Source organism: Neovison vison, chromosome 10, assembly GCF_020171115.1.
Source record: "Neovison vison isolate M4711 chromosome 10, ASM_NN_V1, whole genome shotgun sequence".
Lineage (NCBI taxonomy): Eukaryota > Metazoa > Chordata > Mammalia > Carnivora > Mustelidae > Neogale > Neogale vison.
The window spans coordinates 66213553-66240536 of record NC_058100.1 but is presented as its reverse complement, the minus strand read 5'-3'; the positions used below and the strand labels follow the sequence as shown (position 1 = coordinate 66240536).

Here is a 26984-nt window from a genome sequence, read left to right as displayed (position 1 = left end):
TGAAGTGAGTCAGGTCTTACTGAAAAACTGACCACAGCCAGTTAGCCCCTATCCTCCCCCAGACCAGGACTGCCTGGGCAGACTGTGAGGGTGATCAGTGTTTACTCAGACTATTGTTTCTCTCTCTCTTCTCCAAGTCACGGGGCTTTGAGTAGGGCTTCCCCCGCCACCATGCCCCTCCCAACAGACCGCAATCAGAAGCCAATCTCACATTCGTCGGTGGCTGAAGGAGGGAACAGAAGGGATGGCAGTGCTTAGAATCCTTGGGTAGTCTATCAAGTGGTCTGATCTGCTTATATTCTACTCTTTTGGGTGGGCCTCTAATCTCAGCTCAAGGAGGACTTGGTAGGTTTTGCAGACCAGTAACAACCAAATGTATGTGTGGGGGCCATCTCTTAGTGCCAGGAGTCATGTTAGCTCTTTATCTGAATTTTCATGACAACCCAGATAGATTAGTATTCACCCAGAGCTTTGGAGCTTGAAGAAACAAAACCAAGCGATACAGAACAAAACAAGCAAACAAATAACCCCCCCCCAACACAAGAAAACAAAGACAAAAAACACTTAAAAGTCATCTGCCTATCTTTCCAGTTTTGGTATCTATAGCATCTTGTCCTTAGTCTTGAAAATCAGCATTCTCTTCAAGACCGTAAGGATACTTTCTTAAAGGACAGAGTTTATAGGAAGATCATGGCAGTTTTTGCTATTGGCTTTTGAAGGGAAAATAGTTTTTTTCCTGATCAAATTTGGAACTTACTTCTTCTTTGGGAGAGGGTAGCTGGCTTGTTTTCTCTGGAATGCAGAATTCATTTATCTACTCCCTCCTATCTTAAAAATATTGAGGGAATTACTTTATTTTATTCTTTTATTTATTAAAGATTTTATTTATTTGTTAGAGAGAGAGAGCGAGAGAGCACATGAGCAGGGGGAGGGGCAGAGGAAGAAACAGGTTCTGTGCTGAGCAAAGAGCCTGATGTGGGACTCGAACCCCAGACTCTGGCATCATGAGCCGAGCTGAAGGCAGACGCTTAACTGACTGAGCCACCCAAGCATCCCTGAGGGAGTAATTTTTAGTCAAACAGAAGTCAACTGACACCATAATATGATTTTAATGATTCTTTATTTATTAAAAATTAAAATCTGCTATGAAAACAGACAAAAAATGTAACATTCCCAGAGGAATTGAATTGCTTCTAGTTAAAACTGAGTTCTATTAGAACCAACTTTAGGTTGTTATAAATAACAAGCAGGCCACAGCTTTCAAGAATGAAGTGGTTGGGGAATGAGGTCAAGGGAATTCCTCTGAGCCACTGGAATATTAATTATCAAAGGGCCTCCCTAGTTTCTCTTCCTAAGAGGGTAAGAGTCTTTATAACACTCTAGGAGCCCCAGGCCCAGGGACAAGAGAAATTATAGGGAGGTCAGGGAAATAGCTCAACAGCTATCCAGTATGGTCAGCTTGAAATGGAAGCTTCAGTAGTCTCCCCAAGAAATATTTTTTTCCTTATATAACTTACAGTTTCTCTTAAAATACTCAAATACCACAGGGTATCACCCTATGGAAACAGCTTACACACAGGTAAAAAAAAATAAATATTGAAAAAGATTACAATATTGGGCTTCTTTCTAAATAGTTCACAGAGAAGCTCAGTAAATAAATATAATGGGATTTGAGGTATCAGAGGTAATAAATACGACAGGGTTCTCCAAGGAGTTGATCAGTTCTCCTACATCCCGGATGAGATTTTCAGATCTCCAACTTATGTCCTAGAGTTGAGAAGAGTCCTCATCCTGGATGTTTTCAGATCTTCATCCTCAGGGTCATGTAGGTTTCTATGTAGTTGATGAAGATGTCAAACTCACTCATGGCTTTGTAGACACCTCTCTCTTGGAGCTGTGTAGAAAGATAAGAAATGTTTAGTGAAAGCCCCATCTGTGTGAGTAAATGGGTCCCCGGCTTGGATGGGTAGGACTCTGGGGCCCAGGTGCCACACTTGCTCTCTTGGGTCAGGAGGTGAAGGACAGATCCTAGGATGCTGAGGGTATGCCCGGGGCCTTGGGAAAGGCTACATATGGGTCTAAAGCCTGGCTGGCAAGTAACAAGAGGAAGAGTCTACAAAATGATGCCTTAACAATTTTAAAAGTCATGCACTCACATGACTCTTATTCAGAATCTGGAGAGAAGACATTAGAGGAACCGCTTCGAAAGCAAGTTGGTAAGAGGAGAAAAGGGACCCCTTTTATGTTTATGTCCTCCTACCAATGGATTGAATAGGCCCTGCCCTGCTCCTTTGGCCTACGGTCAGGGGGCTTATGTCCCCCGAGACTGGAACCCTCCCACAAAGAGGACAGAGACCACATGGCTTCTGGGAAGTGGGGTTGAGGAGTTCGCGGACAGCTAAAGTGCGAAACCCCATGTGATCTGAGAGTTGACATTCTGAGGCACCTTGGCAGGTGTGAACGGCAGCTGGAAAGGGAGTATGGACAGACTTGAGATTAACGAGAATTTCCTACTCAGAGCTTTGGGGAGTTCCGGCTGAACCCCCGGGTGTGTTTGTGTGTGCACGTTCACGTGTCGGCTTCCTGCACGTGTGGCTTTAGTCTAGATTCCCAACAAGCTACTTTCTGTTTCCTTTGTCACTCTCCCCAGCATCTAGCTCACTGCATTCACAGGCCGGCTGACTGGCTCAACCCACAGGCCTGCAAAGGCGGGGAACAGTCATTTAGAAACCCCCGAAGACACTTCACAGAAAACAAATATAATCAAGACAGCAGCTCCCCACTGGCTGAGGCGGTCACACCATCTGTTGGGTTCCCACACCCCCTTCAAGAGAAGGACGGGGCCTGCTTAGCACCTGCCAGCTTGGGGAGCGGGTAGAGGTCACGGTCTCCAAGCCCCTTCTGCCGCCGTCTACGTACCTTACTGAAGGTGCTTTTCACCTGCTCCACTGCCTTGCTCTTATTCTCACAGGGCAGAAATCGATGCTGTGGAGGGAAAGAGAAAGTGTTAATGCTACTGGCTCCCAGCTCCTGTGTCCACAGCACTTGGGGGATGAGCCGGTAGCATGAAGAAGCGGCCAGACTCATCTTGGATACCTAAGCCCTGTAGCTCCTTTGGGAGAACGGAGCTCCACCTCCCCCTGGCGCACTAGACAGAGGAGAAACAGTCCTGGGGAATGAAAAGTGCTTCTCCAGGAGCCACCGGAGACATTTGCAAAGCTTGCATGAAAACCCAGAGGAGCAAGGCGCTTCCTCTCTGGATGCCACAGTGCTGACACGTGCTGAGCCAGCCGTTCTGTCCTTCCCTGCCTCCCTGTCCTGTCCCTCATCTTCAGTTCCAGCCACAGGGACCATTTCTAAGTCCCCGAGGAGTAGAGACACAGTCTCAGCCATGTACTGAAACCTTTGCCTAGTCCCATCCTACAGATAGAGACCAACTGACGGACTCCCCGATCCTCAGCGACAAAACAGAGGAAACGCGCGGCGAGGGGCTCATTTCAGTTGGAGGACATTTTTATCCTGGGGAATTATTTAGAGACACTAGCTTGGGGGCGAGTAGCTCCCTGGAGCCCTTCCAAAGTGCTTAGGGAAGTCCTGTCAGTCCGTTGGGCCCCACGTCAGAGCTCTGCTTTCAAAAGGTAGAGGATAAGAGGTAAGTGGGGTTTCTTATCCGAGGGACCCTATCTCCTGGCCCGTGTTGCTGGGCCCTGGGGTCTAGGTCCAAAGGGACGAGGGAGCCCAGACGGAAGCTCTGGGCCCCTTTCATAAAGAGAGACGGGAGTAGTTAATAACCCACGAATGACTCACAAATAACAGGAAAGCTGTTCGCAAACATGTAAATGCCAGCAGCCTCCCCCACTCCTTGCTCAGAGAAAAATGAGCACGAGATGGAACTCGAGCGCCTTCCCAAGAGCGCTCCTGCCGGTCTGTCTGTCCGTCTGGGTATGTGTGGGTTTCAGGAAGGGCGCCCCAGAGCGCCAGGGCAAGGCCTGCGGGTACTCACACAGCGCCGCAGCCTCAGCCGCAGGGTCTTCAGCTTTTCCCCCAGCGAGTTCACGAGCTCCTTGACTTCAGGGTCGTGGTTCTCGGCCTGGGGCATCACCTCCTCCAAGTAAAACTGGATCATCTCCGACAGGGCTTGGCAACCCAGGTAACCCTAAGGGCAGGGGCGGGAGGGGGAGGGGCGGTGACTGGGAGGAAGAGCTGCTGCCCTAGCTTGAGAGGACAGCTTTGTCCCCAGGGGCCTTTCTTAAGCAGCCACCCTCCCCTCCCCCACACCAGGACAGCCCTTTGGCTGTGTGCTGAGTTAAGATCTTTCCACTTCTCCTTTTCAAAGCAAAGGAAGCAGACCCTGGCCCCAGCGGCCACTCTTCTCTGAGTCACGCTGCACCCTCTCCTCCCACACACCCCCTTGGGCTCTCACCTTAAAGTCCTCCAGCAAGGACCCAGTCAACAATATGCTGCCCAGCTTGTCCTTCATTTGCTGCAAGAAGAACAAAAGGAGAATGAACCTGACGTTTGAGGAAATGTCTTTCTGATGCCCTCTTATTTATAGAGCTTCTGACTTTTAATCAGAACAGCCTGGCCCCAAAACAGAAAGGAGATTTGCAAAACAGGACATTCAGTAGTGCTGGAACCCTCAGTTCAATCAGGTCCTTTTCCTCAGGATCAAGTAATTTTTAAAAAAATTCTGCAAGGCTTTGAAGCCATGGCAGAAGCTTGACCTGGTCTTGGGCTCCTTTTTGCAGACATGAATTGGGTTTGAAGGGTCCACCCATGCCCACCCACTCTTCAGGGGTCCTTGCTTTTCTTTCTCCCTGCTGCAGACCTCCAGCTGCAGTTCTGAAAGCTGTCTGGAATGGGAACCATCTCCTAAAGCAGGCTTCCTCCACCCCTGCATGGCGCCTCCCCCAGCCAGCAGGCTTCCAGGTTCCAGAAGCCTGCTCAGCTGAAGCCACTTATGTTTCCCTGCAACAGGGGATGGGAACACATCTTCATCTTCAGTCAGACCCTTTGGGATTTCTCCCAACCTACTGAGCTCTGGTGGAGTCTTCATGAAAAGTTGCTAAGCATAGGATTCCTAGCAGTGACCTGTAAGGTGGCTTTTTCTGCACCTTTGCTGCGTCCCTGGGCTTAGGTGAACTCACTGAGCCTCTGGGTTGACCTGGGACTCTTAAAGAATTTTTGTTTGAGGGAGATAGATGCTAGGGACGGAGGTGAACAAGAAGGAGGAGGGTTCTTAGAGCTCTAGCACCATGCCTAGTGGATGCAATCCCAGCAGGGAAGGACAGGAAGGAATCATACTCACAAAGAAAGTCTTCACCCTGCCGAAGGCTGCTCGGAGCTCTCGGAGCATGTGGGGCAGGCTGGCTGGGAAGTGGGTGCAGTTGTCCTCGGACAGGGCACTCTGGTGGCGGCTGGCTCCTACCCCGGCCAGCAGGACCAGGCAACACAGCAGCGCTGGGCTGGGCATGGTGAAGCTCTGTCTTCCGAGAGCCGGTCCTGTGGTTTGGTGTTGCAAGAGCAAGCCCCTGGTGTGTAGACCTTCACCTACTGGTCCCCCTTTTATATGTGGGTGCGGTGAGGCCTCCCCATTCATAAAAAGCCACAGAGTCACAGATTTCCTGGCAAACGTTTTCTTCTGATTAAAGCCCCTCCCTTCCCCTAGACCTCTCCAACTTTGCATTAGTTGAACTTCTAAAAGTTGTTAATTTTTTGCATTGTAAGCAAAAGGGATTGTTGAACAATGAACTTTTGCATTACAGCTATTTTAGGATGAGCTATCTCTCTTTGTATTAAAATAACTTTCCAGCTTTTAAAAAAAAAATAGTTGGTTTCCTGGGTGAACAGCTGTTCTGTGCACGGGGCCCACAGTTGTGGGTTCCATTCGCGTGTTCCTAGGTCACAGTGACGTGGACAAATTGGCCATTCCAGAATGCACTGGAGTTGAGAAATAATCGGATCCCCTCCCCAACCTGGGTTGAACACCCAAGGCTTTCCCTTGCTGAATTGTGGAGAGCCTCAGAGCCTTCCGCAGATAAGAACCCGGGGTGGGCTATTTAGCCCAGAGATCCCTCCGGCTCTTTCATCTTATGTTCCAAGATGTCCTCATGCAGAGGTCAGCTTCTTGCAGGACAAGCAAGGACACAAGACGTGCTCCAGGCTCCTTCTCCAGCCCTGAGCGCGCTTCAACTCTCACAGCTATGTCTTTACCTCCTCAGCTGTCCCAGTACTTTGGGGAAGTTAGCAAGAGCAATCCACACTTTTGATAGCTCGGCACCTGCCAGTCCCTGTGACCCTTATCACCTCTATTTTATAGCGAGTAAACTTTACGTCACCTGCCCCGCTGCCCACCTGCCCACCTGACTCTCTCTCTGAGAGAGTCAGATTTTTCACCCAGGCCTACCGGACACCACGGTCCTGCTCCTTACTCCATCTTCTCCACGCTGTCCCAAGTGTGTGGAACGATAAGGTTGGATTGAAGAGTCTTTATGATTCCTTTAAGTTGTGAACTTCTGTGGTTGACACTTGTGCTTGAAAGATGGGGTATGAAGGAAATAGAAATAACAAGGAAATTAAAGCAGAATTCCATGAAGGCTGGACAGAAGGCTCCTTTCTTTTCTCTTACCTGCCCCTTCCTTCCTTCCGAAGAAGTCTTAGCCAGTAGTCTTGGACTTGCACACCTGGATGTGTGTGTGTTTGAATGTGGGCGGGTCCGGGAGCCAGACGGTGAGGAAGGTTGCTCTACTTCCAATAAGGAGAGGACGGGGGAGTGAAATCACCTCTTCAGATATCTGGAAAGTCCCTGGGGGTCCCTTGATGTGCGTTGACCTTCTCCTTCTATAGCGGCTTTTCCTACCTCCCCAGTGAAGAAAGTAACTAGGAAAAGCAGTGACCTGGTCTCTGTCCTCTGTCCTCTGTCAGTCTTTAAACCCAGGGAAAGTCACTTGACCTCCCTGTGTCTATAGTTTATCTGTCCCAAGAGGGCAACAGTCCTGCCCTCCTGCCTGCCAGGGTCTTTTGGGCTTCACCTGGGAGGGGCTTGAGGAAGTAACAAGTGGACCCAGATATAGGATTATCTCTAGTGTTTCTGTTATTTTATTGTCCTCCTGCATCAGCACTGGGATACCTTAGATGGCCCTATGTCCTAAGCCTGCCCCATTGGAGAAGGTCACTGTGCCAGTGTAAATGGGGCAGACATACTGGGGCCTGGCCGATCTGGAGTGAGTCTGGAGGGGGTGGGGGCAAGAAATGACAGGGCACAGCCCCAACCTGTGGGTGTGCTTTGTGGGTCAGGATCGGGGGGCTGTGGCCTCCCCTTTCAGTACTTTGGGGAGTGTCATGCAAAAACCTAAGGATCATGAAGGAAGAAAAGAATCCTTTAGAAACAAGAGTGGATATAAGGCAGAAATATTTGCTCTTGCTGATTTACCCCAGGCTTGGAAGGACTGGATTTTGCTGCCAGGAAGCAGAGAAAAGAGCTGAAGTTTCCATCCCTTCTACCCTTCTCTTTCCCCCTTGTCTCCTGGGTTTCCTGGGCTGTGCTTGCTTTAGCTCATAAAGCTGATCGCCTATCTGAGTTGGGTGTTCTGGGTACAGACTCCACATGAAAGAGTCAGGCCAGAGGTATCAAACCCCAGGCAAGGTTCTGGGTCCTTCTTCCTGACCAGGCAGCACAGACCACTCCTGTCTTTCTCTGCCATCATGCTCTGTACTTGCCTCCACTACCAAACCCACAATCTGACATTGTTGTCATCGATGGACACACCTTGCCTCCCCCTGTCAGCTGGAGCCCCCTGAAGTAGGATGTTATTTTCTTATTCTTTGTGTACCTGGTGCCAAGCACAGAGTTTGGAAGAAGGTGCCAGCTATCCAGCTTTCTCTTTTCATGCTGGGATGGGCATAGCAGAGTACATGAGGAGCATGTACCAGGGCTGGAGGACGTAACCTGAAGGAGGCTGGTCTGGGCACAGGCAGACACTCAGAAGGATAGGGAAGCAACCTAGGAAGGCAGACCAGCATCTTTCACACTTTCTTCTTATAATTTGAGATCTGTGCATAAATGCACAAATACTCGTACACATAGACACGTGTGCAAGATGGCAGGGAGAAGGGAGGTGGGCAAAAGCCATTTCTTTCTTTAATCCATAAGCCATTAGGTAGGGTTAGGTATGGACTCTGACTTCTGTGTTTTGGAACATGTAGGCAATTACCTCAAGCCATTTGTTGAATAACTGATCTTTCCCCTACTGATTTGAATTCACTGCCCTCTCTCATTTCAAAATTTCAGAATCTAAAGGATCAAAGATAATCATAGCAAATTTTCTGATGGAACTCCTTACGTAACAAACTATCTTTCCTATCAACATATAGGATTGACATCAAGCTGATAGAAGAAGACAGGGATGACGATTTTGGGAAAAGTTAGGAGCATCTGCTATTATATTGACAAAACAAGAATAAGAAAAATAGGCATCGTTCTATTTCTCAAGTTCATTTGAAAAGTCATTACGATCCATTGGGAAAAGTCTCAAACTCATAGTCCCATCTGAGACATAAATATCAATAGTCTGCACGTTATAGGAAGTTTGAATTTGGGTTTTTGTACAAGGGAAGAGCCCTTGTAGGGGAGGAAGTGAGAGAGTGGGTATCCATGGACCATTGAGTGTCAGTTTGGGTGCCGTCTGGTTCTGCGAATTTTAAGAGGACTCAAATGCCACCGATCACTGTAAACTCCATGAAGGCAAATGGCCTGAGTCCAATTTTCCCTCAAGTTCAGATGCATAGCAGGGTCTAAGAAATTATCATTAAATTCAACCTAAATGACTTATTCCAGTAAGGACTCTCTGGGGAATCAGAGGAATGTTGTGGGAGAGGAAATACCTCCTCCTTTCCACCCCTGCTGCAGAATATTCCCAAATTTCTATATTCAGCTGCAAATTAAAAAAAATCTGATTAATCATACCTTAAAAAAGAGAAGGATTATATTTTTTGCTTTCGCTAAACATGAAGTCAGAGACAGGCAGCCCGAGGCTCGTGTCAAGCAGAGCACTCATGTCATCTAGAACCTACTTTTTCTTGCCTCCCTGTTTTCTTCTCCGTTGTTGCAAGATGCCAGGGAGAAGGGACTCGGGCAAATTCCAAAGACATGTCAATCCAGGAGATCCTAACAATCTTTCCAGAAAGCTCCCCTTAGTGAGTTTTGCTACTATAGCTGCAGAGGGGTCCAGGCAGATAAACACTGCCAGTTGTGTGTGTGTGTGTGTGTGTGTGTGTGTGTGTGTGTGTAAGAGAGAGAGAGAGAGAGAGAGAGAGAGACAGTGTGTGTGCGCTCTGTAAATACATTTTGAGGGTCCCATCTAAGGGCCTAAGAACTCATAAGGAAACTTCCAACTATCCTCATGCTCAGCAAAATGGCAATCTTCCTGCTGTCATTGCTCTGCACCTTGCCCAGATCCACAGTTCAGACCCAAGAGGGAGGCACAGTCCTTTGGGGCTCCACTGGAACTGCAAATGGAAGGCTAAGGAATGGGGGCTTGCTGCCCTCAGGGTTCAGCTACCTTGCCTGGGCCTCTCAGGAGGGAGCAGGCAGGTCACTGTTACAGGTAGAAAAGGTGGAATGGCGCCCAGCTGAGCCAGGGGAATGACAGTCCTGATGGAGAATTCCCTTGGGGCTGGGCTTCTGCTCACTCATTAGCAAGTTGTTATTTTAGGGCTGATAACACGAGTTTCATTTCTTCTTACTTGGGACATCAAGTATCTACAATGTTTTCCCCAGCTTGAAATTTCTAGTATTCCCTTGAATAACCTTCCTTAGCATCCTGGACAGAAGCTTCCTCAGCCACTATGCCGCAACAGGCCTGGTCAGCTGCATGGGGTCTGGCAGCACAATCCGAATTACGGCTGGGTGGGCACAGGGCTCTATGGCCCTGTCTGCCTCTGGGCTTCTCTGACTTTGGCGTTGTGGCTGGACTGCTTCAAAATATGGGCCAGGTGGATCAGAAGTTTCAAAGAGCCCAAGGAGGGGCCACCCCTGGGGCAAATCAAGCAAGGGTTATGCAAACTGGATTGGGCGCCCGTCCTAGGATCGTGGCCGGCAGACGCTGCAAACCACAGCGGAAGGGCTGATCTTTGGACAGCCAATGTGGAATTCCCCTTTGTGCAACTGGGGCACCAAATCAAGCAATTTGGATTTTCCTTAGGGGACAGACACTGTGATCTGTGACTTCTCACGTGAGAAATTGGGCATCCAGGGGCCAGGACACACCAGGTGTTGGAGCCTTTGCCACCCAGAGGACACAGCTGTTTCTGCTGTCTGCATGACTCTCTAGAACAACTAGTGTGGTTAATAGAGTACTAGCGTCGTTATTATCAGTCCTGGTGTGGAATAGCTGTGTAGTCACACAGGGTCCCACACTTTGAAGGGCTCTTGCTCAGCTGTTCTGGCCTTGAGATGCTTAGTAATTGTTAAACAAGTGGCCCCACATTTTCATTTTGTACTGGGCCTCCAGTTTATGCAGTTGGTTTTGTAGAGGAGGCTGAAGTCATCTCCATTCTCTGCTCTCACCTTCACCTAGTGTTCCCTAATGCAGTAAATGATGTGACCATCTAACCAACATATAAGACAGAAACCTGAAAATAACTTTCTGGTTCCTTCCTTTCCCTTGCCAACCACGGCCCATCTATTACCAGGTGCTCCTGATTTTTCTTTCTTCTTCATTTTTTGAAAGATTATATTTATTTGACAGAGTGAGTGAGAGAGAGAGAGAGAGAGCATACACTGGGGGAGGAGCAGAGGAAGAGGGAGAAGCAGACTCCCCACTGAGCAGGGAGTCCAGCATGGGCTTGATCCCGGGCTCCATCCCGAGGCTCCGGGATCGTGATTTGAGCTGAAGGCAGACCCTTAACTGGCTGAGCCACCCAGGCATCCCCCGGTGCTCCTGATTTTTCTTTACAAACATCTTCCTAATCTACTTATTTTTCTCCAATTCCATCACCATCAGGAACAACTGTCTGATTCAAACTCATCTCATCTCTCCTGGGCTCTAAAATTAAGGCCTAATTGATATTCTAATATCCATTTTCCAAACCGTTCTGCACTTTGCAGGCAGCGTGATTATTTGCAAACAACAATCTGATCACGGCTCTCCTGTTTGAGCCCGCCTGTGGTTTCCCACTTTCTTTCTTGGTAAATAAAGACCCCTATCCTTCACACTGTCCACAACTCCTTTCTCATCTGACCCCTCTTCTGTCTCCACTTTCCGCACTCCCCACTTCCCTCTGCCCCCAAACTAACTGGCTTTCCTCTTTTCATTTTTTGTTTTCAAATAATCCATGCTTTCTCTCCTACTCCAGGGCCTTTGCACATGTAGTTTTCCCCTTTCTGGATTGTTCTTCCCCTTCTCCTCATCCTTCAGTTCTCAGCTCAGATGTTACTTTCTCAAATGAGTTTTTCCTTATTCCCAGTTGGATCTTCCGGGTATATCTTCTCAGGACACCTTGCTCCTTTCTTTTATAGTACTTGTGTCCGATTATAATTATACATGTGGCTTTGTGGCCATTTGATTGAGCTCCAGCCTTGCCATTAGACTGTCCTCCACAGGGCAGGGCCCTCTCTGGTTTTGATCATCATTGTTTGCCTAATACTTAGCACGATTCTGGGCACATCCAAGGTCCTGGCTAAATATTTGTTGACCGAGTGACTGAGTATGTGCTTCCTAAACTTTTTGTGGCTATAACTGGCTGCATTTGTCTTCCATCCCATGGAAAGTAGAGAATGAATTCACCTGGGGAAAGCGCACCCCTCACAAACTATATGTCTGTTCCCATTTAACTTTTTTTTTTTTTAAATCAATCACTGTCAATCAACACTCTTCAAGGAAGTGTGAACCAAGTCCCTCATGGTTCTTGGAGTGTTTAAAATATCCTCTGTCATAGGGTATCAGGGGAAGAGAGAACTTAACTGTTATGTAATCCTTACCTCTCATTTTACAGTTGGGCAAACTGAGGCCCAGAGGAGAAACTGATTTTCCCAGGCACAAGAAATAGTTAATGGCAAAGATGTAATCTGAAGTCTATTTTCTTTGCGTTATTCTTCTCAAATCAACACCTAATTCCTTGACTCAGAGGAGTATTAAAGCACTCTGAATTCTTATGACCGGCACCAACACTAGAGGGCGCTAAGATGTGAGCAGTGTGCGGAATTGCAATCAATGGTGAGGAGTGGAAAGTTATGGAAGTTTCCATTTATAAAACAATTGTGAATCTATTGTGTACTTGTGAGGTATGTGGCTCTGTGTTTGGGAAGTGGCGATGGGGGTAAGGGTTGGTTAGATATTTTTGTCCTAGGCAAATACTGAAAGCTTTAGAATATTTGCAGACAGAAGGGGGTTTCTACTGTATTTTATGTCAGAGACATGACTGCAGTAGTATTAAAAGGCATAGTTTGGCATGTCCTCCCACCAAGGAACCCTCAAGCACTATCTTTCTGCAGAATCCTGATTCAAGAGAGCAGAGAACTGAGTATTTCCCTTCATCTTGCCTATTCTGATTTTTATCTCCAAAACATTCCCCGACTCTAAATCCTCAACCACACTCCGCATATTTCCGTGTGTTCTTTAGATGCACATCTGTATTACATGTGTGGAGAGCCAAATGCTTCCTCCATCCCGGTTTCATGCCACTTCTGCTGTGACTGGGTCATTTACATGAAGTCTTAGGCCATAAACTCTCTCCGGAAGGGAGTAAGAGAGTGCTCTAGGTCCCCTAAGTCAGCTGTTCTCAAGCTGTTTGCATTCAGGTCCCCTTTACATTCTTCAAAATGGTTGAAGATCCTAAACAGCTTTTACTTAGGTGAATTCCATCCATTAATCTTTATTGTATTAGTAATGAAAACTGAGATATTAAAAAGATCTCTGTATGACTTTTAAAGTAACAACAAAAATCACATGTTAACATCTTTTTGTGAGAAATAACTCCCTTTTCCAAATCAGAACACATTTGGGGAGCAGAGTGGCCTTGTTTGACATTTATGCCAAATCTTTTCAAATACCCAGTTTAATAGAAGTGCTCGTATTCTTATCTCTGTTTCTACGTTGAATCTATTATAATCTGTTGTTTAGTTTGAAGTGCATGAAGAAAATCCAGCCTCCCATAGATGTATAGTTGGAAAGAGGAGGACCCCTCAGGAGTCCTTGGAGCACCCTTTCAGAACCACTGGCTTGAGTGTTTAACAAATATCTCTGAGTGAGAATGAATGGGAAGAGGGTGGTCAAAGATTGGTCTCAGAGGAAGGCATGAGGAAGATACCAGCAGGACAGGGGCCTGGATGGAGAAGGGAGAAGCCCACAGCTTCACGGCTTTCTTCCCTATTCAGAGTTTCCAAATAGCCAGCATGGTCCTTCAGCACAGCAGCTCGGCTTCTGCGAGCATCACCGCATGTCATGGAAGCTGAAAGGCTTCACACGCAGTGTTTGTGGTTTCAGGTCAGAACCCATGGGAGTTTTGGGGCTGTTTTGCAGTGCTCTACCGATTACCGTAAATCCCCTTCTCCAAGGGGGCCCTGGGCGTCGGACCAGGTCATAGGGGCTGGGTGCGGTCAGGGGGCACAAGGCTAGTAGAGGGAATTCACTGCAGCCTTATGTGGGGTTCCACTTTCCATTTCTACTTTTAATTCTTTTCTCTCTTTCTTGCTCTCTCTGCTTTCTCTTTGGTTAGCTTGTGCTTTCTCAGTTTTCACAACAACCTGAAAATAACATCAGATGTTTTCCAGTCTGATGGCCAGGATTTATCCAATCAAAACAGTACAATTTGTTCTCCACTCTCTCCTCACTCCCTGCAAAGTTAGTGGCACACACAGTCAGTGCGCTCTCACTGATCTGCCTAGTTTAACAATCACTTTGGCAAGGTGGGCACCCTTTTAGGAACTGGTTCAGACATGGTGGGTTCAAATTAAAACTTGATCCCTAGCTGTCCTGACTGTGGGAGACTCTTTATAGAATGAGCAGAAGCAGAATTTCTTTTTTTATGGAGCTAGACTAAGAACTCACAAGGCCCTAAGATGCCTCAACCTTCAAAAATAGTCCTAAATAACATATCACTAAACAGTAAAATGTATTTAAGGAAGTCCCACAAGGTTCTGATACTTTCGATGTATCAATGCTTTTGCAATTTATCAGTACTTTGAAAAAATATTGTTCTTTCAAAAAATTAAGAAGAATTTGTTCGTGCCTTGGCTATGGGGTGATCTCAGACTGTTTGGAGGAGTAAGGCCAGGAGTCTCAAGCAGGGAATTGGATATAAATTGGGATCAAGTAATTGATAGGTTTCAAGATTCTGGGGCTGGCTGGGGATTGCGCACCCACGCCTCTCCTACAGGGTATATGCTGTCATGTATCTCTTCTGACAGCAAAGTCTGGATCTTTGGAAGTAGAACACCCCCCCTTGCCAAGCCCCCCACCCGTGGGTCCAAGCAGTCGGTTACTGGAAACCACATGACGCGCCCTACCTGCGGGCTGGTCTTTTGCAGTACAGTGTGGTTGGTTCAGTGTGGGTCCTAGAGTCAGACAAAATTTGCCACCCATCTCTGTCCCATATCGGTGTGCCCTCAGGCAGGTGGCTGCGCTTCCCTGTGCGGCAGTGTCTATAGGGGCGCAGGAGGCCGGCACTGTAGGGGCTGGTAGGACTGAAGGGAATGGTGTATGTGCGCAAGCGCTTCGAGAGTTCCCAGCGTCTAACTCGCCGCGGGTGCTTCCGGGTTGTGGTGGTTGGTGCTTTTCTATGGGGATGCTCGGCGGCTAGAGCGTGGTATCTCTCTTTGTGGACCGGATGCCTCCGAACAGGACAGATTCTCCACCTTCGTGTTCTGAGGACAGTACAGAAATGTCAAGCCCAGTGAAGAGAGCTCTGGCTCCAGTGTCCAGGAGAACCGCCTCCACTCTGGTCCTCCACCGTGACATCCTAGACCCGTCCTTTTTCATTCCTTGCATCGATAAGTCGGACCCTGACAGAGTTGTTTCTCTAAGGTGTTTTCCAAACCTAACATCCGAGAATTGGGGGTACTCCTCCCGCCCCTCCGTGTCCTTCCTGACAGGAACTTGTTGGCAACATGGACTTCTGATGCCTCGCTGCCACATCCACTAGGTCCGCTGGATGCCAGGCCCCTTCTTCTGGTTCATAGCTTCTACCCAGGCATGGAAGTAACGCTCTGTAAGAGAAACAAAATCTCCTCGGGCAGCTTTTGCGTGTGTTCACCTGTATTTCCTTCTCGCAATCCTGGCCCCCAGCGTTCTTGAGGTTGCAGTTTCATTGTGAGTCAGGGCTGCTGAGAGCAGTGGAAAGCAGAGGGGCCTCTGCTTGGCGGGGAGGACGTGATGCTGCCTTTTCCTCAAGAGCGAGGCCTGGGGCGGTAGGGGGTGGTGGGGGCGTGGGAGGGAGGTGATCACCTTCAGGAAGTGGATTTTCACATTGACTGTCTCTGGGAGGAAAGAATATTACTGGAAAGCCCTAGAGATCTCTTCACATCTCTTTCAAGAGGGCTTTCATGTTCTCAAGAAATTATTTGCACCTTGCAGTAAAATGTCTGTGTCATTCTGGTATCTGCTGTGAGGCGGGCCATGGCTAGGAGTGGGGGGAAGTGTTCATTGGCTCTTGCCATGAGTCTCAGGTAACAGACCTTCTTGATGGAGGTGACCATGCAGTGCTGGATGCTCCTGGCAGAACATAGTGAAGCCTGTCAGAGTGCTGCTTCAGCCCTGGGGGTGCCATCTGCCACAGGCTTTGAAGCAATGAGTGGAGTCCTTCAGCCCCTTGGCAGTATCCCACAGGGAAAAGGAGAAAAGGCAAGGGGGTGGATCAGATTTAGAGAAGCAGGGAAGAATCTATTTTAAAAAAAGAATAATAAGAAGAATAAGGCAAGAACCTCTTAGGTGTGCTGACCCCAGAGGCTGAGTTCTATGTAGGGCTGGAGGGGGTGGTAATCTGGGAACAGGGAGGAAGGTGAACAGGTTATCTGGGAGCTCTTGGTCAAGCAAGGCAGAAGTCAGGGGTTTCAATAGAGGGCTTACATTTGGGATGCCAAATGAGGGTCCCCTCAGAGGGGAAAGTGGACAGACACCTCCCAGAGAGAGGTCCTAGTGAGAGGGAGTACAGTGTGATAGAAGGTGACCTGAGATCATTTTGTCTATTTTGAATGTTGCCTAAAGCTGGTCAAGTGCAAGAGAATGGAATCCTCCTTTCATGGAAAGGGAGCACATGAAAAGATACTCCACATCACTCATTGTCAAGGAAATGCAAATCAGGACCACCATGAGCTCGTACCTCACACCTGTCAGAATAGCTAGTATCAAAAAGACAAGATATAACAAGTGTTGGCAAGGATGTGGAGGAAAAGAAACCGCCCTGCCCCGTTGGTGGGAATGCAAACTGGCTCAGCTACTCTGGAGAACAGTATGGAGGTTCCTCAAAAAAAACTAAAAATAGGACTAGCATATGATCCAGCAATTCTGTTTCTGGGTATTTATCTGAAGGAAATGAACTAACTTGAAAAGATATCTGCATCCTGACATTCACTGAGGCATTAAATAGCCAAGATAAGGAAACAACCCAAGTGTCCAGTGTCTACTGATGAACGGATGAACGGATGAAGAAAATATACATTTGGGCTTTAAAAGATGAAATATCACCATTTGTGACAACACGGATGGATCTTGAGGACATTATGCCAAGTGAAAGAAGTCAGAGATAGACCCTTACCATCTCACTTATACGTGGAATACAAACAAAAGCAACCCCCCCAAACCCAAGCTGGCAGACTGGTGGTTGCCAGTGATGGGGGATGGGGAGGCAGGTGAAACAGGTGAAGGGGGTGAAAATGTACAAACTTCCAGTTATAAAATAAATAAGTCAAATATATACATAACGCATGGCATGGGGCATACGGTCAATAATATTGTATTAACCTTTATGGTTACACATGGGAATGAGATTTATTGTGGTGACCATTTCTCAGCATATACAGATGTTGATGCCCTGTGTGGTGAGCATAAACTAATATACTCTTGTATGTCAATTATACTTCAAGTAAAAAAAGAAACTATCTTTTGTAAATCGTGTAGGACTCCAGCTCCCAAAAACCTGAACCGAAGTGGGTCTTATTTATATGGAATAATCCAGTTGTGTTGTAGGCTACATCAAAGTCACACTTACACAGTGAGTGTCTCCAAAGACATTGTTCCAGGTTCCACAAAAGTGACTGAAACATCTGTAGAGAAGCTGAAAGTTACGCTCAGGGCAGTGAACAAACATGAACCTGACCAGGGAGCTGTGAGGATACTCTGTGGGGGAGGGGGCACGGTGCTGCTGGGGCTTGGGCCTGGGGATGGAGAAGGAGAGGGGTAACAGGACACTCTCAGTGGGATGTCACTGGTTGGCTGTTGTCATTATAGCTCTGTCATCGGCATCCAGAACCCCACAGGTGCTCCCACCAAGGAAGCCCTATCATATCTGTCAAAAGAACAGCCATCTCCTGGATGTGCGAGGAAAATGGGACAAATGCTTGTCATGGTGCCTGGCACATAGAGCTACTTGATGACGCTCACCTGACCATGCACTGCCTCCAGGATGCGGGCTCTGTCATGATGCCACCGTTCCAACAACCACCATGGCCACTAGTGTCAGCACAGCTATGACTGTCGATGCCACCACAATTTCCCTTTCCCTTTGGGGCCTCCTGAAATGACTTTGAACATCCAAAGGGTGATGCAAGGGGAGAAAGAGCTAGTTATCCTCAACAAGCCCTTTCTGCAGGGGTGGGGGTAGGGCCAGGGGTGGGAGGAGTGCCAGGGATGAAAGGGGCAGGGCCCCTAGGCGGGGGTGGGGGCAGATGATGGTGGGGAGTAGGACATGGGAGCTTCTGGTCACTATAACCGCAGCTGGGGCTTCTGTTTCATTTCAAGTAAAGTCAGAGGGCTTCTGAGTAAAGGGGGGATGAGGAGGAGGGCCTGGGGTGCTCGTAGGCGACCACACAGAGCCAGAGGTTGTTCTGCAGAGGCCACCGTGGCAGGAAAGTTGGGGTTGAGGTGCTGGGGCAATGCAGCCGAGGTCTGGGGTTGCAGAAATGGTGTGAGGGGTGCTTCATATCGACCCCACCCTTGGTCCCCTGTAACTTCCCCTCCAGCCAAGCTAAAGGCCACCAGAAGGTTTACTGACATTACCGTTCTAAAAACAACCGAGTTAATTCTTTACACACATCATTCCCTTCAATCCCGGCCTGCCAGAACAGAATGCATTCCTTAAGTCGTTTGGAACGCTCAGAATGGAATCCAGCCATCTGAGCTCCCAATTCATAGTCCCAAATGACTTTGCAGCCTTCTGGCCCAAAGATTTTCTGCCCAAGGTCTCTGGCCCAAGCAAGAGGGCTCTCAACCTGTGGTCAGAAGACACCCTGATACCCTGTTCTCTCACAACTCCTTTGCCTCCTTAGCTCATGACTTTAGGGACCCACAGTGGCCGGACCAATCCCCGTCCCCGCCCCTGCATCCTTGGTGTGCACTGCCTGGAGCTGTGAAGGGTCTTTCCTGTGTTTGTTCACATGTGTGTATACACGCACATGTTGTCTATGTGTGTACGTGTGTATTTTATTCTCGGAACCTGGGCCCATGTTCCACGTGTGCCGGGGATGGAGGAGACACAACGTATCCCAGTGGGAATATTTTGCTCTTTTTGGCTAACGGGAGTTGAAGATTCTCTGACCGCGAAGACCGGCGGCCCTGAGAAGGAGACCGCGGTGGTTTTGTCTTTCCTCGGTGCGGCTGTGGAGATGCCCTCAGACTTCAGAGCCTGGGTTTCTGTCGCTGTGAAATGGGGAAGACTCCTCCGTGTTTTTCCTCATTCGCAGAGGATCAAAGAGGCTTACAGAGAGGTTGAAACACATGAAGGCCACAAAGTAGTTCACGACATGAAGGAGTTCCATTGTGGTCTTATCCTTGACTCAAGGAGGAAGGCCTTGGTGGCTTTTCCCAGAACCACAGCAGGAGAAAGCTCTAGGAATTTCTCGTGCCTCGCCATGCCACAAACCCCCAAGGTACGCAGGCTTTCCCTAGGCTCATCCTTCCCACCGCTCTCTGCAGTGTGGTCCGTCAGGACTCACTTTCCTTCCTACCAACAACATCGCAGCCATGGGGCTCTGAGCTTTTCAGAAAGCTTCCTTCTAAAATCCCCCTCTGCCCAGGGTTCACAGGGAGCCTGCAGACCTTCCTTCCTGTGACATGTCTGGGGAAACACACTGGTCTGCAGATCTATTATTCATCCTCTCAATCCAGAGATGGCAAGCTTAAGCAATCAGATCTGGTGTGAGTGGGAGCATGCGCTTGTGTGTGTGCACGGGCCCGTCACTCGGCAGCTCTTCTAGGAATAGCTCCTGCTATCTGTCTGCTGCTAGATGATGTGTGTCTGCTGTGTGCCATGGGCTTGACACGGTCTGACCCAAGGCTGAGCCCCCCAGACCTCTGCTGGTGCCCACATCCAACTGCTGCCTGGCTTAGTGGTTTACCTTGACCACTCTTTAATTTCTTTCTTCTTCTTTTTTTTTTTTAAAAAGATTTTATTTATTTATTTGAGAGAGAGAGAGCATAAACAGTGGGGGGGGGCAGAGGGAGAGGCAGACTGCCCTCTGAGCAGGGAGCCCGATGGGGGGCTTGATCCCAGGACCCTGAGATTACGAGCTGAGCTGAAGTCAGACCCACAACGGACTGAGCCACCCAGCCACCCCTTTGATTTCTTATTATGGGCCACATTGGACCTCCCCAAACTTAGACCTTTTGAGAAACTATGGCATGGAACTTCTATAAAAGCAAGGCTTTTCTCAAAGTAGCCATCCCTGTTCACTCATCTCTCCTTCTTAGAAACTACTGAATGACTCCCGTATATTCCTTCTACACTGCGTTCACTCAGAATTCTGCCCATCTTCCCAATCCACTGCTTTGGAGCTCACTGCTATGCACTAACGCTCTAGAAGCATCTTCCAAGAAGCCACCCCCAGATTCGAGGAAGCCTTTAGAGATCGGAAATGGTCCAGTTTAAGTCCGAAGGGCTGTCATCCGTGCAGCTGTCTTCCCGGTCTAGCTCTTCCATGGAGACCTAAAAGAGAAGTTGGAGTCATCTGATTTGAGTCCTTGCTTTCCAGACATGAGGAGACGGTCTGGCGCCAAGCTGTGTCCTGAAGCCTTTCAGTAAAAGGTCCTCACGTCTGATGATCTTGGCAGTCAGAACATTTTCTTCAATAAAAACCCTGTCCTGCTTTCCTCTAAGCCTGATGCTAGCTTCAGGGAGCACCCACAATTCCAGAGAGTCAAAACCTCCTTCCATTCCCATTTGCTCTGATAGAGGGAAATTACAGGAATAGTTTCTGTGGGTCTTGAGCGACTTATTTACATGCACTGTGTCATTTGGTTCTCCCAGCCACCCCGGGGAGGTGGGCAGGGCCCACCTTGCTGTGGTTTTGCAGATGAAGAAACTGAATGGAGAGTGGTTAGCTGACTTGCCCAAAGTCTGGTAACCAAAAGATGTGGGGGTTAAGGGGGACTCCAAGTGCTTACAGGTCCTGGAGTTGGGAGGGATTTGGGAGTTTTTTAAAAAGTTAATCCCACATTTTTCAGGTAACTTCCATATTCATTCTCTCTTTTTACCCAAGAGGATATTGAAGTCCAGAGCCTTTAAAGAATTTGCCTGAGTGACAGAGTTGGAGTTAGAACTTTGGTCTCCTACTAATCCGTTCATTTCTTTTCTCTTATTGCCATACTGAGATGAACAATGTGGCTTTGATAATTTTTAAAATGTTAAAAATTGGCCAAAATGAATGTAATGTTATATGTCAATTACATCTCAATGAAAAAACGACACTGCAAGGGTGTGGTCCTCCTCCCTATCCTTTCAGTATCCCAGAAGAAAACCCCGAGACCCCTGAGATCCCATCACTGCTGATCCCGAACCCCTTTTCCTCTCTGTAGCCTTCCTAAGGGCATCACAGTGAGAGAAAAATACCCACCACTTCCCAGATAGAAAAAGAGGAGAAACCCCCACCCCCTAAGGTTGGCAACCATAGAAGATAAACAACACTGAGTCTCAATATGGTTCATTGGCAGAATTTTCCCCAGAGCCAACGGCGTGTGTCAGAGCGACATTTTCCACTCTGGCTACTATGATTTGCTTGTGGCACACTTGCTTTCTTTCCTTTTGATTCTGCAGACTCTGACGCAGGTTTAGGCCTCTGGCAGGTGTCTGGGGGTTTACGAGCTCATCCCTGGCCTCTGACACCTCATCTCCTCACTCCCCCTCCCTTCTCTTCCCGCCACGACCAGACCAGCTGGGGGCAGAAGCAGGGGCAGATAGGGACTAAGGGTTTTGCCATCCCCAGAATTCCCTGTACCAGGTTCCCGTAGCATGAAGGGAAAGCAGGCAGGACACAAAGCAAGATCTTGGATTTTATAGGAGTTTTTCTTAGAATGACTTCCAGAAAGTTTAGGATGACATTTGGTATCTTCCCCAGTCCTTCTTGTGGCATTGTTCTCTCCTGTGGGGCTCATGTATGATACGTTTGTGGAGAGTAGGGCTTTCCCAGGGCTAGTCAGATTTACCGTCTCATCTGCTGAGCACCCCATGAAGGATGAACGATGCTTGTCACTGCCACTAATAATCAGATTCCAATCAGAGGGCCAGAGTAACCTCTTCCACTTCCTCTTTGGGAAGGACGTCGTTTCGAGGATGGCTATAGGACTAGATAGAACGAGTCAGTGAACATAATTTGTTCATTATGAGGGCAAGGCCGGGAAAATTCCCAGAGGCCTTGCTCCTGGCTGAGCCCAGATGGCCCCCAGGATTTGAGTTTGGCTCTCTGCATACTGTGCCCAGCCCTATCTCTTCCTGTCCCCCAGGGTCAGCCCTCCAGGACCCTGTCATCAGCTGTTGGGCTTCTAAAGCCTCAGTGTGGTGTCCTTCACCAACAGCCAGATGCTTCCCCACCCCCTGGAAAACAGCCAACTGTTTTCTTAAAGGTAACCGGCCGACGGAGTACTAAAAAGTAGGTCATAACTGCAATTTTACATCTTCTCAAGAAAACTTCTCTAGTTTTCACTGTAGTGTTGCAGATCGGGTGTCTAGGTAAACCAGAGCGTTGCTGCCTCCCTCCTGTTGCCGTGGGCATGCGTGCATTCGAGGGTGGGCGGGTGAGCCTGAGGGGGCAGGTCCTGGGTCTTCCCAGGCTGGTTGGGTTGATCACCTCACCTTGGCCTTCCCAAGCTGAAGGATGAATAGTGCCAGTGACAGGCAGATGTCCTCTTCTCTGAAATTACCCCATCCTGGCAGTATCTGTGACATCTAAGTGCTGAGTCTGAGATGTCTTCTCTTTGTCCTAAGCTGTTGAGGAGCCTGGGGAGGAGCAGAAAAAATCCACCCTGGAAATTCTATATAAGCGTGCCAACTGCCTACCCGCTTCCTGGATAAACATAGCTGGGTATTCCTGAGGCTGGGGGCAGGTCTGAATTCCCCATGCCATCTTCTCCTTCCCCAATCCCAACCCCCTCCCCATCACATGAAGGAATACATTGAGTTAGTAGTGGTTTATGCTCTCAGGCAGGGTCACCCTAGGAGAAAATGAGTAATGACAAGACATGACTGCCCTGGTTGCCCCTTTGGGGTTCAGCCCATTCATGTTCCTTCCCTTTTTTTTTTTTTAAGATTTTATTTATTTATTTGATAGGCAGAGATCTCAAGTAGACAGAGAGAGAGAGGAGGAAGCAGGCTCCCCGCTGAGCAGAAAGCCCGATGCGGGGCTCCATCCCAGGACCCTGGGATCATGACCTGAGCCAAAGGCAGAGGCCCCAACCCACTGAGCCACCCAGGTGCCCCCATGTTCCTTCCCTTTTTAAGAGCTGTTTTCAGGACATGTATTCTATAAACATCATGTATTCTATAAACAATAGAAACAGAACAAGGGCTAACGGTTGGGATGTATTAAGCACTGTTCTAAATGGTGTGCCAAGTATTAATTCCTTTAATATTTACAGTAATCCTGCTATAGGTCTGTGTCATTGATGGCAGTACCTCCATCGGCCCATCTTACGGGTGGGGCGGAACTGAGTGCTGGAGAGGTGATATGCCCAATCCAACCTCACAGAGCCCGTTAAGTAACAGAAGCAGGATTTGAACCTGAGCAGTGCGACTGTGGAGGCCACACGCTCTGTTGTCCCTTAATAGAGTTACAGAGCAGCCAGCAGCGCATCAGGAAAACCATGGGCTTTGGAATCAAAGAGGTTTCAGTCCGAATTCCAGTTCTGCCAACTTCTGCAGAGTGGCCTTGGCCAAACAAGCCACAGAGCCTCTTCCAGTCAGAGTCATAATTATCCGTTTACAGGGTTGTGTGAAGATGAGCTGAGATGGAGTATTTAAGTTCACCAGGTGGTAGCCGGGAAATGTCCGTTCTCTTCTCCCCTTTCCTGTCCCTCTGTTGGGAATGGTTTGCATTCTATCAACAGTGGAATGAACGGCATTCAGGACCAATTGCCAGGAGATTGGAAGCATCTTGGGGTAGTGTTTGTAGGAGACTCAGGCAGGCCTCGGAAAATCAACTGGGGAGATCCTGGGGTTGCCTCCTGCGCATGACTTTCATATTTGCTGATAATTCAGCAAATTATTCGGAGTCTCCATGTCAGGTGGAGTTTGCTGCCTGAGGAATTTGGAGGGAGGGGGAGTCGGGGGTGGCTATTTTTAAAACAACGTGAGGCAGCTGGTGGTGGCTGCTTCAGAGGCAGCACGTGAGCCAAGTTCCAGGAGGGGAAAGCCATGAATCAGGAGTCATGTAGCAAGACAGGGTTTTCCTTCAGGCCGGATTTGGTCAGCATGGGTCCACGGTTCCTTTGAGGGATTCCCCGACTGTACGCCTGGGCGGCCACGGTTGAGTACAACGCTTCCAATTCCCCCACGTGGCCTGACTCACCCCAGCCCCCAGATTGCTCAGTGACGCTGACCTTCGACAAGGTGCTGCCGAGAGATTCAGATAGGACCCCAGCAGGCATTCCCCTCACCCACCTCAGCCCGGTGAGAGGCTGAACAAAATGGTGCATCTTTTCAGTTCTGGGAAAGGTTGGGTCTTCCTTTCACCCTCCAGCTCGCACCTGGAACCTCAAAAATCAGAAAACCATGAAGACTGGAAAAAATAATGTTAATAATTATCGATGCTTTCTGAATCTTTGACACTAGTCAGTTAGTCATAGCCGCAGTTTGGTGGCTGTGATGGTAACACCTCGTTGGCCTCATTAACAGTTAGTGATGATTAATTACCTCATCCAGTGGCCGGGCCAGGGAGGAACATGCTTGTTGACAAGGCGGAGAAGCTGAGCACCAGGGGAAGGAGAGTGGGATATAGCTGACACCAGGTATGGGTAAAGGCCCTTGGGGCAGATGCTAATTTTAGTGCACCTGAGTCATGAGGGTGCAGCCCCAGGTTTGAGATCATCACTCAGTGTCCCAAAGCCATCTAGAGGGCTTCAGGGTCATGTCTCTTCTTGAACTTTCAGGTGATAGATAGTCAGACATGTTTTCCAATGCCCTGGGGACCACGGTCAAGCCGGTCTTAACTCTGTCATCATTACCATCAAGCTACTCCCCAGTTTGGCCACTGGCAGAGACTTCTCATGGACCACCAGGTCAAGTCTAAATTCATAGGAATGCCTCAGTTTCCACATCTGCAAAATGGAAATAAAGACACTACCACTTTTGTTGGGAAGACAAAACGAGATAACAGATGGAAAGTGCCTGGCACAGCAGGTGGCATACAGTAGGGACTCAACAGATGGTGGTTAATTTCATTCCAGTTTCGTTCTATGGTCTGTCCCCTCAAATGTGCCAGTGTCCTGTTCCCTGCTCCCTAAACCACTCCTCCTGCCTTCCTGTCTCCCATACATTCAGTGATGGCCATGTGGTGGCGCCCTCTATGTCCTCTGACAACGTCCCCGGGGAAGCCTCCTGCCGCTACTTCAGTTCTCACTGATTACACCCTTTTCTAAGCTGTTGTATTAGGGTTTGCCCTTTAATCACTGTGTACCCTCTCGGATCCTCCCTACTTGGGACATGGGTATAAGTTTCCTCCTCCCATGTAGACTATAGTTTCTCAAGTTCAGGAACTGGGCTCATTGCTTCGTTTGTTTCCCATACCCAACAGGTCACTAAGTGAGCAACAGGTTTTTTTAGAAGGGGTGCGGGTGGGTGTGTGGCAATGGAAAGTTACCCAAAGTGATGGGGAAACCAGCTGGGGCACTTCTGTTTGGGGATTTCCCTGGACCATGACCTGTACCAAGCCCCTTGCTTTGTAATCCTGCCACACTCTTTGTTCTCTATACCTGTTTCTTCCCTTGGCACCCATTCGAACTGGCAAAGGTGCTGTGGGATGCAGAATGTTGGGGATCTCAAGGCCAAGGCCAGCGGGTATATCTTTCAGGGAAGGATGAGGGGTCCTAAAGCCTTGTGCTCTACGAATCACTCAAGGCCTCCCAAACCCCACACCTATCGCCTGGAGCTCCTGCTCTAGACAAGGCCTCTCTCTTGCAGGGGGCAGGGATGTGGGGAAGAAGTCTCTTTTCTCTCTGCAAACAGCTCAGGCATGGGGGCCAGTCTAGATCCAGACACATGGGCTATCTGAAGAATCTGAGAACACCTGGAAGCCAGGGCTGGGACTGTTCAGGCAGCAACAGTGCACGAGCACTGCTCTGTTGTTAGAGGGGATGGGTGAGTCATCCTGAAGTTTTAGAACCTTTCTGGATGCAGCCCCATTTTCTTGACACATTTTACTCTCTTTTCATCCAAGGGTTTATCCTATCACTTATGCAGCTTGCCTTCTGCTCTGGGGCTGCTTTCCAAGGACCAGCCCTGGATGATGCTTGGTCAGGGGTAGATTTTGAGTTTTCTCAGCCCAAACTGATATCCCTGCATGGAGTTCAGATTAGATTAGATCAGATCAGATGTCTGGCCTATCCCTTCCTACGTCCCACCTGTTGTCCACTCTATCAGCTCACCCTTGGACTCTTCCCTATATTGCAAGATTCTAAAGTTTAGACTGCCAGAGCTGGAAGGAGCTGGAGGGACCACCTAGTTTACCTTGTTTCTCTCTCTACGGAGGAGGAGATGGACCCAGCGCTTGGGAGCAACTTGTCATATGCTCATATAGCCTCTGCACATGAACAGCTCTGTACCTGCCTACCCTGGCATCAGAGTCTACCCTCCGATTATTCCCCATAACCCACTCTTAGGTTCATTGTGCCTGAATCGGTGACTCCCTTCTTCTTGTTCCTTCTACTACCAGTTTTAAAAATCACCTTCTCCATGCAGCCTTCTCTTGATTAATTCAGCATGCTGTTCATCCTTTACCAGTGAGTGGCTTGGGCCATGTTAATTTTCACTTAGTATTTTTTTTTTCTTCATGGGTTCCTATAGGATTACTTCAATATGTCCATTGTCATCCCCATGTGTCTGGCAGGTCCTGGGAGTCAAGTTCATTCAAGGAGTTCTTGAAGTCCATCTTTTTCTTCTGGATCATCAGTCTTTGTCCAGCAGGGCTAAAAACTCAAGGATGCTTAGTGCAGGAGGTGGGTAGCACTGCCTGATGACCTAAGTCACAAAGTCTTCTTGCACCGAGGGTGTGGCTGGGAAAAGACTTCGAGGAAGAAGAACCTTCCGTGACTCCTATGTTGGGATCAGTTTCTAAGGGTCAGGACTTACCCACTGTAGTGCAGAGGCTTTGTTGCTGGACAGGATGTGAACATCCTTGGTTTTTGCATGGTCAAATTAAGTAACTTGTCTGGGGTTACACTGTGACACATTCATTGCCAAACCTGTCCTTTTGCCAAGTCAGTCCTCCTGTGTGCTATCTTGCTCAACCCATGCAGGATTTTAGAATTCTCAGGCAGGGAGGGAATTCGCGGCAACAAGTAGGTGGG

General features: G+C 48.5%; 1 protein-coding gene across 1 annotated transcript; it reads right to left on the bottom strand.

Annotated features, from left to right (window-relative positions):
• Positions 1-1178: 1178 nt before the first annotated feature.
• On the bottom strand, positions 1179-5520 carry IL10 (interleukin 10). Its single transcript, XM_044266313.1, has 5 exons — positions 5309-5520; positions 4424-4483; positions 4004-4156; positions 2920-2985; positions 1179-1894 (listed from the first exon to the last, which is right to left on the bottom strand). The coding sequence occupies exons 1-5, from the start codon at positions 5471-5473 to the stop codon at positions 1802-1804; spliced, it is 537 nt and encodes a 178-aa protein (XP_044122248.1). The 5' UTR covers positions 5474-5520; the 3' UTR covers positions 1179-1801.
• Between the last annotated feature and the right edge of the window lie 21464 nt (positions 5521-26984).